The following is a 16,246-nucleotide window of genomic DNA, read 5'->3' as shown; positions in this document are numbered from 1 at the left end:
GTTGTCCACTTAGCCCCTTCTTCTTCCTTTTTTTTACTCAAATTATGGCCGTACATATTAAAAAAGGTCAGTTCCAAGTTATAAATAGAAAACAGACATGAGGTGACCAAAGCAAATGCTGTAGATGTACTGAAGAATTTTCTGCTGTGTAAGGTTTGAGAATGAACTTGAGCAAATCTCTTCTATTGCCACTTAAGGGATATGACCTATTAAAAAAATGAATGATATGAGTGAAGTACACAGTTGCATATCTGATAAAAATGAAAAATTTTGAAGCAACTTAAACTCAGCCCTGTAGTTGAACAAATAACAAAAAAATTATTTCACTAAATGGTAGAATTCTGCTATCTAAAATTAAGGGAAGGTCCAGATCTATCTTCAGTATGTGTCCTAATCATTGCAAATGACTAATGAAATATACAAAAAATTAGAATAGATTTTATTTAATTTCATTTGGAGTAATAAATGTCATTATTTGAGAAAAGATATCCTATGCAACATGAAAAGAAAATGGTGGTCTGGAAGTAATATGTTTTGAAATGTAAAATAATACTTTCAAAGTGAATTGGTTCAATAATTTGATTAAAGAAAAAGACAACATTTGGAATACCTTGCCCAAATACGTACAGTAATTAGTTTAATAGGGGGAGTTTCTACTAAAGTGGGACTACAAAATTGATGTTACCTTTAAAGTTATCAAGTTTTCATAAACAAACTCTGCTGCCCTGGAAACTTATTTACAAACATATTTAATCACCAACTAATTACTAAATTTGGAATAACAAGAATATTCAATATAAAAATAAATCACTATATTATGGAAAAATCGGTTGACAGTGGTATTGTATTGATTAAACAACTTGTTAATGCTGATGGGCAGTTACTAACATATAATGAGTTCCTCTGCAAATTCAGGTTTCCAGTTACGCCAAGAGAATATGCAGTGGTTTATGATCCTTTGCCAAGGGGTGTGCTGAAGCTTCTTAGAGGTTCCGCAATCGAAGGTTCAATGATCGACCCATTTAATAGTGGTATATTTCTTGTAGAAGTTGATATTAGCAACAATAAGTGCTTGAATAAATACATCAGGAATTACATACAAGCTGCAGCTCTGGGCCCCGGAGAATCCCTTTGGGCTTCACTTTTTGGAGAAATGAATTGGCAGGGGACACGTTTTGCCTTAGTTATAAACTTAAAGAGGTTTCCTTTAAAATTTTGCATCAAATGTATCCAGCAAAAAAAGACATTAGAGAGATTTAGAACTGATATCAAGAATTCTTGAACTGGACGAAAAAACAATCTGTCATTTGTTTTATGACTACATGTATACTAGAATGTTTTGAGTGGATGTTCAGCATTGTATAAGATGGAAAACTGGGCTGACAATTCAATTTCATGATACAGACAATTTTTTTAAAAGTTTTTTTTTTAATGCATTGAAGGTAATGTCAAAGATAAAGATATTATTTTTTGTGCAGTTACTTTTATTATTGGGAAAATTCCACATCCATAAGAAGAGACGGGCGGACTCCAAACATAATTTTGGACTTTTTTAAAATCAAGAGCTGCATCAAGATGACACCACGTAAGATGCCTTAAGAGTAAGAAGGCACTTAAAACTAATTGTGTGTTTGATAAATTTCTTATAGACGGATGATACATTATTTTGAATTTTTATTACCTTTTCCTAATATTTTTTTTCTCTCTCTCTTGTAACTTTGTATATGTACCTCTGGTATAGAAAGTTCTTTGTCTACATACTTAATGTACATATTCTCTGAAATAAAGAAATAAAGCAAAAAAAAAAAAAAAGGACAATGAGGGAATGAAATAAGAGACAGGATTTAAAGATGGACTGAAGTTTGTGATCTTGTAACTCATTTCCGAGTATTTTTGTGAACAGTTCTTATCAGTATTGATAGTTGCACCTTATGTATGATACAGTATGTGCAGTTCTGCCACATTGTAGCCTAAAAATTTTGCCTTTACATGAGCTTCCAAACACAATATTATATACAAATATATACAATAAACCCAGAACTGAGGATCCTCACACATACAGTAGATGGACAAAATCAAACCTACAGATTATAATATCCAAATAATTCAACCTGTTCACATTCTGTACGGGCAATATGAAACCTTCAGCCTTCAACATCAATGAACTTATTGTATAGGTATGCAAAAAAAGTCTTTAAAATTTAAAATGTTACATATCATCATTATCATTATTATTATTATTGTTGTTGTTATCATTATTAATTTAGTTTTTAATCTTGACATCCATATGTCTGTGGATTGCGGGGTCTCTGGAAGTCATCACAGAGTCCGCTCGAGGCCCCTTGTGGACTGGATGATTTGTGGATTTGGACAGCCATCAGCGCTCTGCGGGTGCGTTGAAGTCCTGCCATTTGGATTCAGTCGAAAAGTTTCGTTTTTTCATAAAGCCAAAGTTTCTGTGGTTGCGCTCGTAATTTTTTTCGGGGCGACCCGGCTCGTGGCTGGCGTTAGGCGTATTATAGCTGTGGTAATAGGACCATGGTGGCAGCGAACAACTCCACAACACGGCAACAGACTTCCACACAAGACCATTTTTAGTCGCCGCTTTTTCGACTCCAGCAAGCAGCGGCGTGGCCCGCTTTAATTCGAGCACTGACTTCGCCTACGGTTTAGGTATACGCCGGTGTAGGTTAAAAGCGAACACTGTATGACGTAGAAATCCCCTGTGTTTAGTGGGAAACGTAGTCCTTTTGCCTTACCCTACATCAAGTATTTGTCGTAGAAACTACAATACCCATATTTTCTAGCGTTCACGTAACTTCTGTTGACATCTGCCGGTAGGCCCACTCACACGCGCCTGACACTTCATCCTACAGGGCGCTTTGGAAGGTACAGCTATTAAAACGGGAAGTTTTACGTTTCTAATTGACTCTGACTTGTCGCAGTTCGTTTAATATTGACAGTTCTTCACAGCGCTAAAGCTAATACGGCTGGGGATGTGGCAGTTAGGTTGACAAGCTAACATTAGCTAACGCCACAGACTCTTACACAGTGTTATTGAGTATCTTTAATATTGTAGTGTTTAGTGTTTTAAAGTAAAAGTGGCGTAAGACAACATTTCGTTTCGTGTCGTACGAAAAAGTCAAACATAAAACGTTGACTCAGGCGCGTGCCCCACTCCTCTGTCTGCAAGGAATAACGTTAGGGTCGTCAAAAACACCTGGTTTGACATCAGCATGATTTTATCATCGTATTAATTACGTTTAAAGGCAGTTTCGGGTATTGGACGAATTGATAGCATCCAGTCTTCAAATCAGCGTACACCCTATAGACCAAGCAGTCTTAATTTCCCTAATAATTTGACATTTATCACAGGTACCCCAGTTACTCTCCAACCAATATAGCTAACGTTACTTCACTTCAGATACAGATTACAGTTAAAGATTTAATGGCTTTTAGGTGTTTCGTTGGGGTTCATTATTATGCCGAATAAACCAAAAGACCCTAATGACGTGTTAAATTTGTTAATAATGTTCTACTTTATGTGTGGGATTCTAATTTAGAAAGGCAACTTTAAACTGACAGCTTTTCTGCTTGGGGTTCGGCGTGTACCTAGATAGACATTAGACACCTGCTGTAGCGTTGTGGCCATGCCTATCAATAGAGACCATACTGTCATGAAAGTTAACTATTTTTATCTCTCTTTGTGTTAGTCACATAAACAGTAAAGAACCAGTGTATGACTGAGGCCGTCAGGGAACAATGTCTCCTCCACGGCTCACAGGTGCGCTGCGCTCCTTCTCCCATGTCAGCAAAAAGGAGGACTTCACTGAATACCCCCATGATCTGAAGGTGAGGCCAACTACTGATGACTGGAAAATAGTATTGTCGCAATAGAGCATCGAATTTCAGAAGTGTAAAAAAAGGAAACTAAAACAGCATATTAAGCAGCTTCGCAGCATCACTGTGTTTCTGAATTATACTATATGTTCCACGACTGAACAGCCACTGGAAGTGGTGCTGAAACTGAAATTAAATTTTACGGTAGGAACTCAATGAAGGAACCAAAGGTGCATAAAACTGTTATTACATTCACCTTTATGTGGGTTTATTCAAATAGAATATAAATTTTGAAATTATTCATGTCAGTCTCTTAGAAATACATGACAGGAATTGTTTGCTAGTTGACTGTTCGACAGAGTATATTGGCCCCTTAAACCCCCTGGTGACCATCAAGTACAGTCAATGTTGTTTGTGTGCCTGAGTTAAAATAAACTACAGTGTACTATGTGTTCATGGTAATGAAGGAACACACCACCCGGTCCAACAGTGTAGCTCATTGATGTGTTTTTAATAGTTTTTGGACAACAATGGGTCTCTTTGGCACAGAGGAATAAGATATACAGTATCAGGTTTTGAATACACACACACAGTACTCATTAGCAGGATGCATTCATCGTTGGTTTTGGACTTTCGTGGGAACTGATAATAAGAAAACTCTAGAATATTGCTGGCGTTATCCTTAAACAATCTGTTTCATCAATGTGATGTTCAAAAACCGTTTTCTGGTAACAAATCTGAACTCATTGCTAGTTTAGTGTTTTTGATATTTATAAAAGGCTGAACATTGTCTTCACATTAAAAGACATTTGTTTTACAACACATGAAAGAAGGGATTTTCACTCATTATCATTAGCTTACTGCAGCAAATGAACAGAACAAAGAGGAAAGTAAATGGGATTCTGCTGTTAGAATGTGTTGGCACATACTGATGATTAAATTAACACTATACACAGGAGATGGCTCTGGCACCACACCTCATTGATGCAGAAACTATGCAAATATACACAGGCATTGATGTTAATGTGGTAACTAATGTTTATCTGGTGGTGCTGGCTAAAATCTAACTAATCAGTTGTTAGTAAATTAGTTAAACACAATTAGTAGGATAGTAGTAGTAGTTGATTATTTTGTCAGACCAGACAAACCACTTCTAGAGCCAAAGAAATTATACAACTATTCACAGGCTTGGTAGTATCACAAGTAAACTGACCTTTATGTGTAAGTTGGTGGAATGCCTCTTTAATGTGTGATCAAATTCACAAAAGCTAAATTGTTAATATCCATTATATCAAAAGTCAGATGAATCAAGTCCGCATGTTTTCCCACACTAAATATTCTACCAGAGAAAGAAATGTGTGCTGCTTTGACACTCACTGGAGGATTCCCTCTTTGGCATCAACCATGGCAGGATGTTTTTTCTACCAACTCTGAGCAAGCAAGTAATGGGATGTTGCATGTTAGTTGTATAACGGAAATATTTTATCTTTGATGACACACCCCCCCCCAAAAAAAAAAATCCAAATGTTTCCATTTTGGATAGATGGAATATCCTAAAACACAGATGTAGACAGTTGTTGGTGTGATAAACAGAGGCTGTAGTGTCAGTGTGTGGGATTAGAGTCCACTGTGAGAATGATTGAGAGTGATGTTTTGTGCGCGCGGTTCCGGGGCATAAGACGCATTGCCACAATGTCATGACAATTTGCTGGAAAACTGTACAGTTGTATGTGACACTTGTTCTCGCATGTCCAAAACTTTTTATGCCACGCCACCATTTGTTAGATACTGATAGATAGATAATTTGTCGGCTCTATAGTTAACTGCATGACACATGGAATTTACGTGGCTAATGGCACCTAGGAGAGGTATTAACACAAAACTATTAGTTATTGCAGGAAGTGAGAATTGACTGGAGTGTTTCCCAGCCCATCAACGGGCAGCACAAGTTAAGAGCACAGAATGTCATGCTATATAAATTTCATACTATTAATGTTGGTATGTATGAAATTCCTGCTGTTGGCCATCAAAATATACCAGACACTAAATATGTTTGCCAGATGTCTAGCAAAAAAAAAAAAAAAAAAAAAACTAATTAGATGCCTGCAGTGAATATAAAGCTTGAATCGTACAAAACGGTGTCAATACCAGATTTATTATCAGCTGCAGGGATTCATGACAAGATTACTCTGCCCACCTGTTTGTGATTTTATTTTTCTCTAAATTATTGTTGGCATAATAACTTGATGCATTTTATATCCAAAGCCAACAGTCTGCCACCTCTATCAGCTGTTACTAAAACTGAACTAGTGGAACTAGTTTTAACTACTCAATATTAGGTTTTATGCCATATGGCCAAAAATATTATCACAATATATTTTTCATAATGATTGATACATAACTCTATTGCTGTTAATTGATGCCATTGCTTCTGAAAAGGTAAAAACCATCTCTGGCAAACTGACAAGACTGTGGAAAACACCCCAGTTGTCACAAGTCAGAAAAGAGAATGCAGCAAAGCTATGCGTAAATGGATAAAATGTCTCACATTGCCTAGATATAAATGGATTCAGATTCACTACGACATCCTAAAGAGAGGCTTTGTATTTACAGCTCTGAATAAACAAGACTCGACAATAAGGCTGGATGAAAAAATCAACTGTCTGATTACTGACTATTTTTATTTGAGTAATCCAATATTGATCTTTGCATTTGTGCCTTTTCTCAGTAAACATGTACAAACGTGCTAAATGATATGTGTGTACAGAGGTAATTTGTTCTGAGTGGTTCAGTTAGGGCTGTTTGATGCGTAAAATGTCTGCTTTGTGGAAATTGCATTATTACAATGTGCACAAAAGTTATTTTAAGTTATAAAGTAACTTAGATGATAGCTAAATATAAGCTGCCTGGAGCCACGACAGTCTCATACAGTGTGACATGAAAAATTACAGTCTGTGAGGACCCGCTTCAGTTCACGGGACTGTCGTGACTCAGGATGGTTAGCTTACTCTGGCTATCATTTACCAAATCCAGAGATCTCATCTACAAGAGGAACAGCCTGAAAAAAGACTGCATACTAATTTGAGCTATTGATTTGTGTTTTTCAAAGAGATATTATTTTTGGCTACAAGACGTGAAGTCGTGGGAGTCAACTGTACAGTGTGTGGATTCTACTTTATTCAGGTTGTCCCTTCTGGATAGCTAATGCTACCTAGCAGCTTTCAATAGATTTCAGCCTGAAGTCACAAACAAAAACAGCGCAAATGATTTAGTGAGCAGACTTTCAGTTTCTGCTCTGTCTGTGCTCAAAGTGATAATTACAGTGGATGTGCTGTACTTTGTTGAAGGCTCTACTACTAGCAGTCCATGTGAGATTGTATGGGATAGCATTTATTTTTTATTATATGCATAATGATGATGCCCTTGTAAGTGGTGCAGTTTTTTTTCCTTATCCTTGCTCAGCTGTTCTGCACATTTACACCTAAAAAAATATAAATATAGATGTCTATAATGTGCTCTTTGCAGAATTTTATATTCAAGGAAAAAAACAGTGTTGCTCATTTGTGTAAAGTACAAGAAATGTAAGTTTCAGGATAAATTCTGAAAAGTGCTTTATGCAACATTGATTCAAATGAATCATCAAAAATCAAATTGAATCAAATTGAAATGAGTACATTCTGGACTTTGTGATTTGAAATAGAATCGAATCTGGAGATCAGTCGCAATATCCAGCCCTTTTTCTCTTAACATCATCAACAGTAATTTTAGCAATTCTCGTGACTTGTTTACCACTGTCAAGAAGTTAACTATCCCCCGACATGGTTAGTCCCAGACTTCCTTTCGCTCAATAAGTGGTGTTTTGTTTTTTTGTGAAAAAATTGGACTGGCCATTATTTCCTCCATGTCAAAGAATGGTACCAGACCACAGTTGTAGCTCCACAGAAACAATTTTGCTGTCAACATTCAATGCTATCAATACTAAAACGCCAGGAGGTGTAGTGATGAATCTTAAATCTTCCACCTGCTGTTTTGATACGCTGCCAACCAGCTTTTTACAAAAAAACTGAAAACTACAGTTGGTAAGCCCCTTCTAAAGGAAGGCAGCTTGGATCCTTCAGTATTAATAATCACAGACCCATGTCTGATTCTCCTTTATTTCGAAAATTATTAAGAAAGCTGTTTCAATTCAACTCAACAACTTTTTATATGTGACTGGCCTCTTGGACAGATTTCAGTCTGGTTCCAGACCACATCACAGAAGAGACTGCAACGATAAAGGTGCTAAAGGACATTTGTCTGAATGCTGTTTCAGGTAAAAATCAGTTTTGGTGCTCTTTGACCCTGCAGCCTTTGATACTTTGAACCTTTATAATTCTTCTCAACAGACTGGAAAAGTGCGTGGGATTATCTGGTATGGTCCTCAAATGGTTCAGATCATATCTCAAAGGCATGGGTAATGTTGTTGCCATTGGTGATCATAATTCTGAGCGGATTACTATGACATGTGGATCCCCCAGTTTGATTGTTGGGCTGCTGTTATTCAACCTATACATGCTCCCCCAAGGTCAGATCATACATGACACAAACATAGCTTATCACAGACGACACTTAGATTTACTTAGCTCTTTCACTGAGTGAAACTATGGTCCCTAAGACTGACTCTGTTGATAGAGTCTGGATGCAATAAAAGTTATTTCAATTAAATAAAGACGAGATGGAAATCGTTGTATTTGGCAGAATGAAGGAAATTAAAGTAACTGCTCAGTTTGATTCCAGAGCTATAAAGATGAAAATCCAAGTTTGAAATCTTGGTGTCTTAATTAACTCAGATCTGATCTTCAGCAGCCACATCCCGGCAATAACTAAGCAGCAGTTTATCATCTCAAACAAACAGCAAGGATTAGAGGAACTAATGAAATTACTTATTCATGCCTTCATTTACAGCATGATGAACTATTGTAACTCTCTCTTGTCTGGTCTTCCCAAAAAAGCAGTCAGACAGCTGCAACTCATTCAGAGTGCTGATTCCAGACTTCTAAAAAGAATGAAGAGAACTGAGCACATCACTCCTGTCCTTAAATCTTAGCATTGGCTCCTAGTTACTTAAAGAATACATTTTAAAGTGCTGCTGCTAGTTTATAAATCACTCAATAATCTTAGGCCAATATACCTTTCTGATCTCCTTGAATAATGGTGTACAACCTTCAGTCAGAACCTGTCTGGGAAGCTGCTTTTAGGAATTAGGCTGCAAACAGATGGAACCAACTTCCTTATGATCTCAAATGTGCCCCAACTTTAGCTGCTTTGAAATCTAAATTAAAAACTGCTGTTCTCCTGTGCCTTTGATTGATTTGTTTCTCTACTGCATGCTTATTTCATCAGTTGCACTGGGGCAACAATGCAACTGAGGAAAGGAAAATTTCTCAGTAGAGAAAATCTTCTCTACGAAAAAGATGGCAGGTGTTACTGTGAGTTTATCTCATAGTTTGTGTGTGAAATGCTTAGATTTAGTAGACATGGAGATGCTGATTACAATGGAGTCATTGTGTTAATGCTTCTCCTCACTTTTGAGCCTTAACTGTCACACCTGCTCAGATTTAATACCTCCCTGCTCTAATTGTAGAAGTTGATGAAAAGTATATGAAAAGTTATGCTCATGATCTTTGACTTTTCTTCAAAACTAATGAGGATGCATGTGTATATACAGTAAGAAAAGCACATTGGCATCAATAATAGCATTATTTTGGTATCATTAAAAAAAGGCACTGTAATGGCAATAGTTTCAAAACAACTTGTGGAACATGTGCTACATTATATGCCTTCCTTTTATCTGTTAATGGATAATATAAAACTGGATAGATAATATTCAGTGACAAATTCTATGACCATTTGTTCACTAAGAATTTCTGGAGAGCTTAATGCATTATTGAGATGTAAACACAGTATCATAAATATGATAATACCAACAAAATATCTCCCCTTTGAAGTTGCCAAAAGCAAAGCAACACATTAAAACAAATCATATGAAACCCAGCTTCTATTCCTTGAATGCCTAAGTAACTAATGCTGCCCAAAATGACTGAACATGCAATGTTTATTCTGAGAGAGAAAAAATCTCAAAATTCTTTACAAGGCATTCGACCAGTTTTACAAATTAAGGTTGGTTTACTAGACAAGGGGAGTCCTAATCAGCCATTGAAATCCGTTGTATATTGTTTTCTGTGGCTGTGAAGGAGCTTTGTCAAGCCATAAAAAAAAAAAAAAAGCCCTGATGACATTATTAGGGTTATAGATTTTGTTTTTTTATCAGAAAGCTGCAGGGGGTGGAGTTTGAAGGAGCATTGAGGGTCTGATTGAAATATGCCTTTGAGTTGCATTATGGGAAATGTAGGATCCAGTGTTTTTAGATCTTGGAGTAAAGTATAATGTATATTTGGCCAACGGTTGTGCATTTATGGAAATTTCGAGTAATGTGCACTGTCCCAATAAATAAATAAATGATTGAGTGAGTGAGTGAGTGAGTGAGTGAGTGAGTGAGTGAGTTAATGAATAAATTAATAAGGAAAAATTACAAAATTACATGTTTACTAAATGTGATTAACAGCAAAAAACCTCTGGTTTGGTTCTTTAGCTTGATCAGAATGACTTATTAGAATCAGATTGGTTTCAAAACATGCCACAGAAGGTACACATTGTCTTGATTGATTCTAGTGGAAATTACTGTCACTACTGTTACTATCAGTTACTGACCACACTGACTGCAGCACAACCTGTTTTTACACAATATCTGCACAATATTAGCAAACTATTTGAGTACACCAGTCTTATCCCAGGGTATGTGGGCAGTAATAAATACCTGAGATTATTAGAGCAGTAAGTGCTACTGTTCACTTTCTTGAAATGTAATTGTATTTCCTGTGGCTCATGTTAGACCAAACGTCTGAAGAGACAGGAGCTGTTTGCCAAAGAGGGCCTGACTTGGCAGAAGATTGTCCATTTCTGCACCGAGCATCAGGACAAAGATAAGCACCAAGCTGCCAGTCAGGAACTGAAGAGCTTCCTTCTGGCAGCCAAACAGATTGGTAATTACTCCTCAGCCCTGAATCTATTGTCATTTCTTTCAATTTATTTTCATGTGTTCGTGTTACACTAATGAAAACATTGTTGGGAATAGCAGAATGTCTATTTTTAGAAAATATTGTTGGGAATAGCAGAATGTCTATTTTTAGACTGCTTGTATAAAAGTGAGTATGACACCATAATTATGCTATTGTTGTCATGTCTTTGGTAGACCAGAATTAGAAAAAGCACGTTGTTGGTCTTAAATAACCAGTCAAGTTAAAAGGACAGTTAACCTAATTACAGAAACTTATTTCTTTAATTAACTGTAGCGGTATGTTGTCATTTTCGTATTTTTATTTTATATTCACAAATTTGGAGTTTTCTGAGATCTCAACCTCAGTCACTGACACTGACACTTGTTTTTGTGGTGCTCACAGAAATCTAAAAATGACAAACCCTGGAATTACTTTCCCTATGAAAACTGTCCATGGAGGTCTGAGGATTATCCAGATTAACATGGACATTGTTTTTGCAAAGATATGGTGTGGAATTTTTTAGATGCTGTTTTTTAGTACTTTGAGCAGTACATACCACACTCAGCTTTATATTATTGGGTTGGAGGCAGAATTCTCAGAGACAGATATCTCAGAACCTGGATAAATCAAACCAAAACATCTGCATGACAACTACCACTACCACTAGTGGTAATTGAGAAAGTATGAATTTTCCATAATTTGGGTGAACTAAACTTTTAACACAAATACTTAAAACACTTAAGTTATATGTTAAAGCTTTTACCCAAACTGTCTTTTGGTGTGCAAAGCTATTTTCTGGTTCATCGTTATTAGTAAAATTGCTGTGCAAGCAATCCCACTATATGTTCTTCTAAGCCTTAAAAATGTGTCTTTTTGACCTAATGGTTTAATGAACCCTGTCTCCTAGATATTACATTCATACAAATCTAAGCTGCTTTCGCAATTATGTTACAGTGGCAACGTGATTGCTGGTGGAGGCAATGTCTTTTTTTTTTTTTTTTTTTTTTTTGAATGTATGTATGAATGAATGAATGAAATGACACATTTATTCACAGCAGCCAGTCGACAGGAGGTGGTTTGGGTAAACGCACATCTGTCACACCAGAGACCACGGATTGCATCCACGGTCCCGTCTGTGTTTAGGTTTAGGCAACAAAAGCACTTTGGTTAAGGTTAGGGAAAGATTGTGGTTTTGGTTCACTGTAAATAAACACATCATGTCTGAAATCACTAAACTTTTTTGTATTAAACCAGACCATGATCTTTCATTTGTCTTTTACTAACCTTAACCAAGTGCTGTGAGTGTTTCTTACCAAATGCGTAAATTAACAACTTATCTTCATCAGCTTGTCGTTATGTACGTTTCCCTGAATCTCAGTGGAGGTGGTGAGAGCAAAGATAGCATGAGTCATAGATTAAATCACCAATTAATGTTGGTTTTTAGTGGTAACAGATATTTTCCTCTCATTCTAAGCTGAATTAATACTATCAACAAGCAGCATTTCACCATGCGTGTATATATAAATAAAACAAAGTCGTACATTTACAAAGGATTGTCAGTTAAGTTTAATATTTTGCTTGGCTCCCTAATGCTTATTATTCTGGAAGTTAAGCTGCACCTTGTGATTCTACAATGACTTTCTGTTTAAATGTAGTGGCTTCAGAAAGTATTAAGGTCCCATTGTTGCCCACCAGTCTACACTCAATAACCCATAATGACAAAGTTTAAACATGTTTTTAGTAACTTTTTGCAATTTCATGAAAATTCAAAAACTGAAATCTCTAATTTACAACAGTATTCAGACTGGAAAACTGGAAGATGTAATTGCTCTCAGAGGGGTTTCTACAAAAAACTGAGTTAAGAGTCGCCATACTTTTGAAAATGAGAGATTCCCCTTTCTACTTTTCATAAATTTGCAAAGATTTCTACGTTTTCACTTTGTCATTATGGATTATTGAGTGTTTTTTCCATCAATCAATTGATGGGCAAAAATGGCAATGCTATCCATTGAAAATTAAGTATGCAACACAATAAAGTCTGCAAAAAGTGAAGGGGTCTGAATATTTTCTCAAGCCACTGTATTTTAAAAACTGGAATAAATAAAAACCTTTTCTGAGGCAGGAGAATGCATATTTCTCAGCCATTACAAATTCAGTGTTATAGCTTTGATGGACTACTGTCCAGAGTCTACTGGCACAGACTGGATGTCCATATAATTAGCTCATAAATTAATATTTAAGGTCCAGGAACAATATAGAGATAAATCTATCTTTTTTTTTTTTTTTATAGAAGTATCTTCAAATTTGAAAATGCTCCCCAACAAATGAAAACATATTAGATTTACTCAAGAGACAGAAACAGGTGTTTGATTGCATGCTTTAGATGCTGTAATCCTTGCTCTAGGACTTCAAGTGTTAGCTGAACTTAACAAGTCAATTATGGAGCTCACATGAAGACTTTCAGATTTTTATTTAGATTTTGTTTTTCTTTGATCATAGCAGTATTTATTTTCTTCTCATTCATCACTTGAAAGTAGCAGTATTTATTGTTGTGATGCTCTCCACTGTTTTATGTTTTGAAACTGGCCTATGTCCGTGTGACTGGATCCAAATAAAAAGTTGCTATTAAGTACACTCTGGAGAGGATGAAAACAGCCATTCTGTTCTGCTATGTGCAGCAAGGAGTCTGATGGTGGTAGACTGTTTTTAATTGGTTTAAATCCTTTTCATGTGTTTTTGCTTTCCTCCACCTCTCCTACCTTTTTCACTCTATTCCACCTCTGTCCTTCTGACATTTTTTCTACTAATTGGACAATTACTCTATATTCCTTTTAGTTAAGTACAGCTCTGGCTAAGCATGAATTGTTTGGATATTATTTAAATGAAGAGCAGACACTTTAAATAGGGATCTCATGCTGTAGCCTTTACTGCTCAGAGGAACAGCTGCTGATTCTTTTGTGGAACTATGAGTAGTACACAGCTCAGATTTAATGGCAATACAAAACTGCTATCTAGATACCACTAATGATAATAGAAAGGGTGAAGGTGATTGTTACAATCAGTAATAATCCTAATAATCACAATCATTTAACTGGTAATGAATACATCAGCTTAAATCGTCCCTCCAGTTGGAATATTTCATTTCTGCTATAGTCAGGACAAAACATTACCGAGGCTTATCAGTTAGGCAAGGTAGGAAACTGACTAGGGCACACAACACTAAGAGGACATCTGATACCTATAGTGAGGTTAAAATTTAGTGGATAAGCTAAAACATCTGATAACATTAAAGTAGTGATATTTCTTTAGCGAAAATCTAGAGGAAGATGTGGATTGTTGACTGCCGACATTAAAGTGGCAATCCTGAAAATTTAAGTAAATGCAGAGTTAGGAAATACAATGGCGACTGAGCCTATTGTCCACACATAAAAGTATTACTATATTTATATATTTGCAGTATTACTACCAGGATGTCTGTTGCGACATTCCCGGAAAAAATCCTGTATTAAGTTACTGCTAATACAAACATTTTATACTGCTGCAGCTTTCACATTAAAAGCATTTAACTGGTGGAACACAAGTTGACTTTTATTATGAAGTAGTCACAGGAAATGCAATGTGTTAGCGGTAACTGCTAAGCTTACTGACTATCATTCTTCAAAAATGGGTCTACAAAACAATACAGCAGTCATTTTCTGCATTTTAGGACAGCAGATCAGTTTGAAAAATTGCAGGGAATAATTGAAGAAGAAGGAGCAGCCACAGTGAGCTGTTAGATGAAGAGCTGCAGGCGACAGGCTGCATACCTCCAACTTCTCAGCAAATTAACCAACTCCTTTCACTGGACTTTGGCGTTCAGAGTCATGCTGTGTGCAGCATAAAATCAGATCATGGTTGCTCACAGAATGATGGAAAAAGGTCAAATATTGTCTGACTTCTTCATTAAAACGACATTAGTTTTGCTGTGACCTGTAGTATTAAACCACAATTGACGTTACCATCACTAAGTATAGGTGTTGCCAAATCACCTGGGACTGAAATCTTCGAGGTTGACAGTGAAATCTTTATAGTTATTGTTGTTTTCATTGTACTTAAGTACAGTACTTGAGTGAAGGTACTTAGTACTTTACCACTGCTAAGTAAAAGAAATGAGTGCTTCTTCCACCATGGATTTGTACCAACACTCTCGATTAGGGGAAAGATTAGGAAAAAAGACACAAGGGAGGTCTCATGCGTCAGTTTGCCTATGGTTCCCAAATCACTAAAATTGGCTCTGGCTTTAGTGACCATTCATGACAATCGTGACATAAAAATGTAAATATATTGTGTTTTGTTTCACAGTGGGGGCTGAACATGGTCAGGAGGCCATTGAAAGTGCTGCTGTCTTCTTGTTTGAGACCTTCCACAACAAAGATCATGTGGGCACAGAGGAGACCCGGGCCATTAAACAGATGTTTGGCCCCTTTCCATCAGCTGCAGCTGAAGCTTCATGTGACTGTGTGGCTCGGCTTGTGGCTTCACTTGGAAACTCCCAAGTTGAAGACTTTATTCAGACCCAGAGCTCCCATCACAACCACCAACGAGGCTCCACTTTCGGTCGTAACATTGCCTTCTCATATGACTGCTACACATTGGACCCGCTGGAGGACCTGCCATGCTTTGGTATCCACGAGGAGAACGTGAGCCTAGACTTTATCAGCTTCCTCAACAACCAGCAGAGCGGGAGGAAGGCCACCAGTGAGGAAGAGGTGTCCAGCTCAGGAAGATCTTCTAGCTTTGGGGACGGAGCTATTCTTAGAACAGAGGTGGAGAGGTATCTGAACAGAGGCAATATGATCTCGTCCAGCCCAGAGGAGCTGTGCACGTCCCTGTTTGAGATGCTGGCCTCCCACAAGAGTGATGATGAGCTGCAGAATGAGGTTTGTGCCTTACAATCTAATATATAGATACTGTATCCAAATTGTTCTTGGCATTTTTTGAGTGGCCATGACAGTCTTGGCTGTCATGGCCACTCTGGAGCAGGTTTTCTTCAAGGACCTCTCTGTATTTGCATTCATCCTTCCCTCAATTGTAACCAGTCACCAACCAGGCTGTCATATACCTTTTAACTTAAAGTGGCTTCTGTCTAGCCACTCTACCATAAAGGCCTGATTGATGAAGTTTTGCTGAGATGGTTGTCCTTCCGGCAGGTTCTCCCATGTCTGCAGAGGACTTCTGAAGCTCTGTTGGAGTGATCATTGGGTTCTTTGTCACCTCCCTGCCCCTGGCCCTTCTTGCTTAGTTACTCAGTTTGGCTGTAAGGCTAACTC

At 37.1% G+C, this 16,246-nt stretch overlaps 1 protein-coding gene across 3 annotated transcripts in view; it reads left to right on the top strand.

Annotated features, from left to right (window-relative positions):
- Window positions 1–2,807: 2,807 nt before the first annotated feature.
- Window positions 2,808–16,246, top strand: part of ascc3 (activating signal cointegrator 1 complex subunit 3) — a 163,444-nt gene continuing 150,005 nt past the window's right edge. The window contains exons 1-4 of one of the 3 annotated variants that reach the window (XM_040116968.1): window positions 2,808–2,889; window positions 3,726–3,852; window positions 10,772–10,922; window positions 15,279–15,856. In XM_040116968.1, the coding sequence (XP_039972902.1) occupies window positions 3,763–3,852; window positions 10,772–10,922; window positions 15,279–15,856 (819 nt within the window). In that variant the 5' untranslated portion in view covers window positions 2,808–2,889; window positions 3,726–3,762. Of the gene's footprint in view, window positions 2,907–3,713; window positions 3,853–10,771; window positions 10,923–15,278; window positions 15,857–16,246 lie in introns of all 3 variants that reach the window. The other 2 variants (XM_040116969.1, XM_040116967.1) reach the window with 2 other exon arrangements.

Source organism: Xiphias gladius, chromosome 22 (assembly GCF_016859285.1).
Source record: "Xiphias gladius isolate SHS-SW01 ecotype Sanya breed wild chromosome 22, ASM1685928v1, whole genome shotgun sequence".
Classification (NCBI taxonomy): Eukaryota; Metazoa; Chordata; class Actinopteri; order Istiophoriformes; family Xiphiidae; genus Xiphias; species Xiphias gladius.
This window is presented reverse-complemented; position numbering and strand designations above follow the sequence as displayed.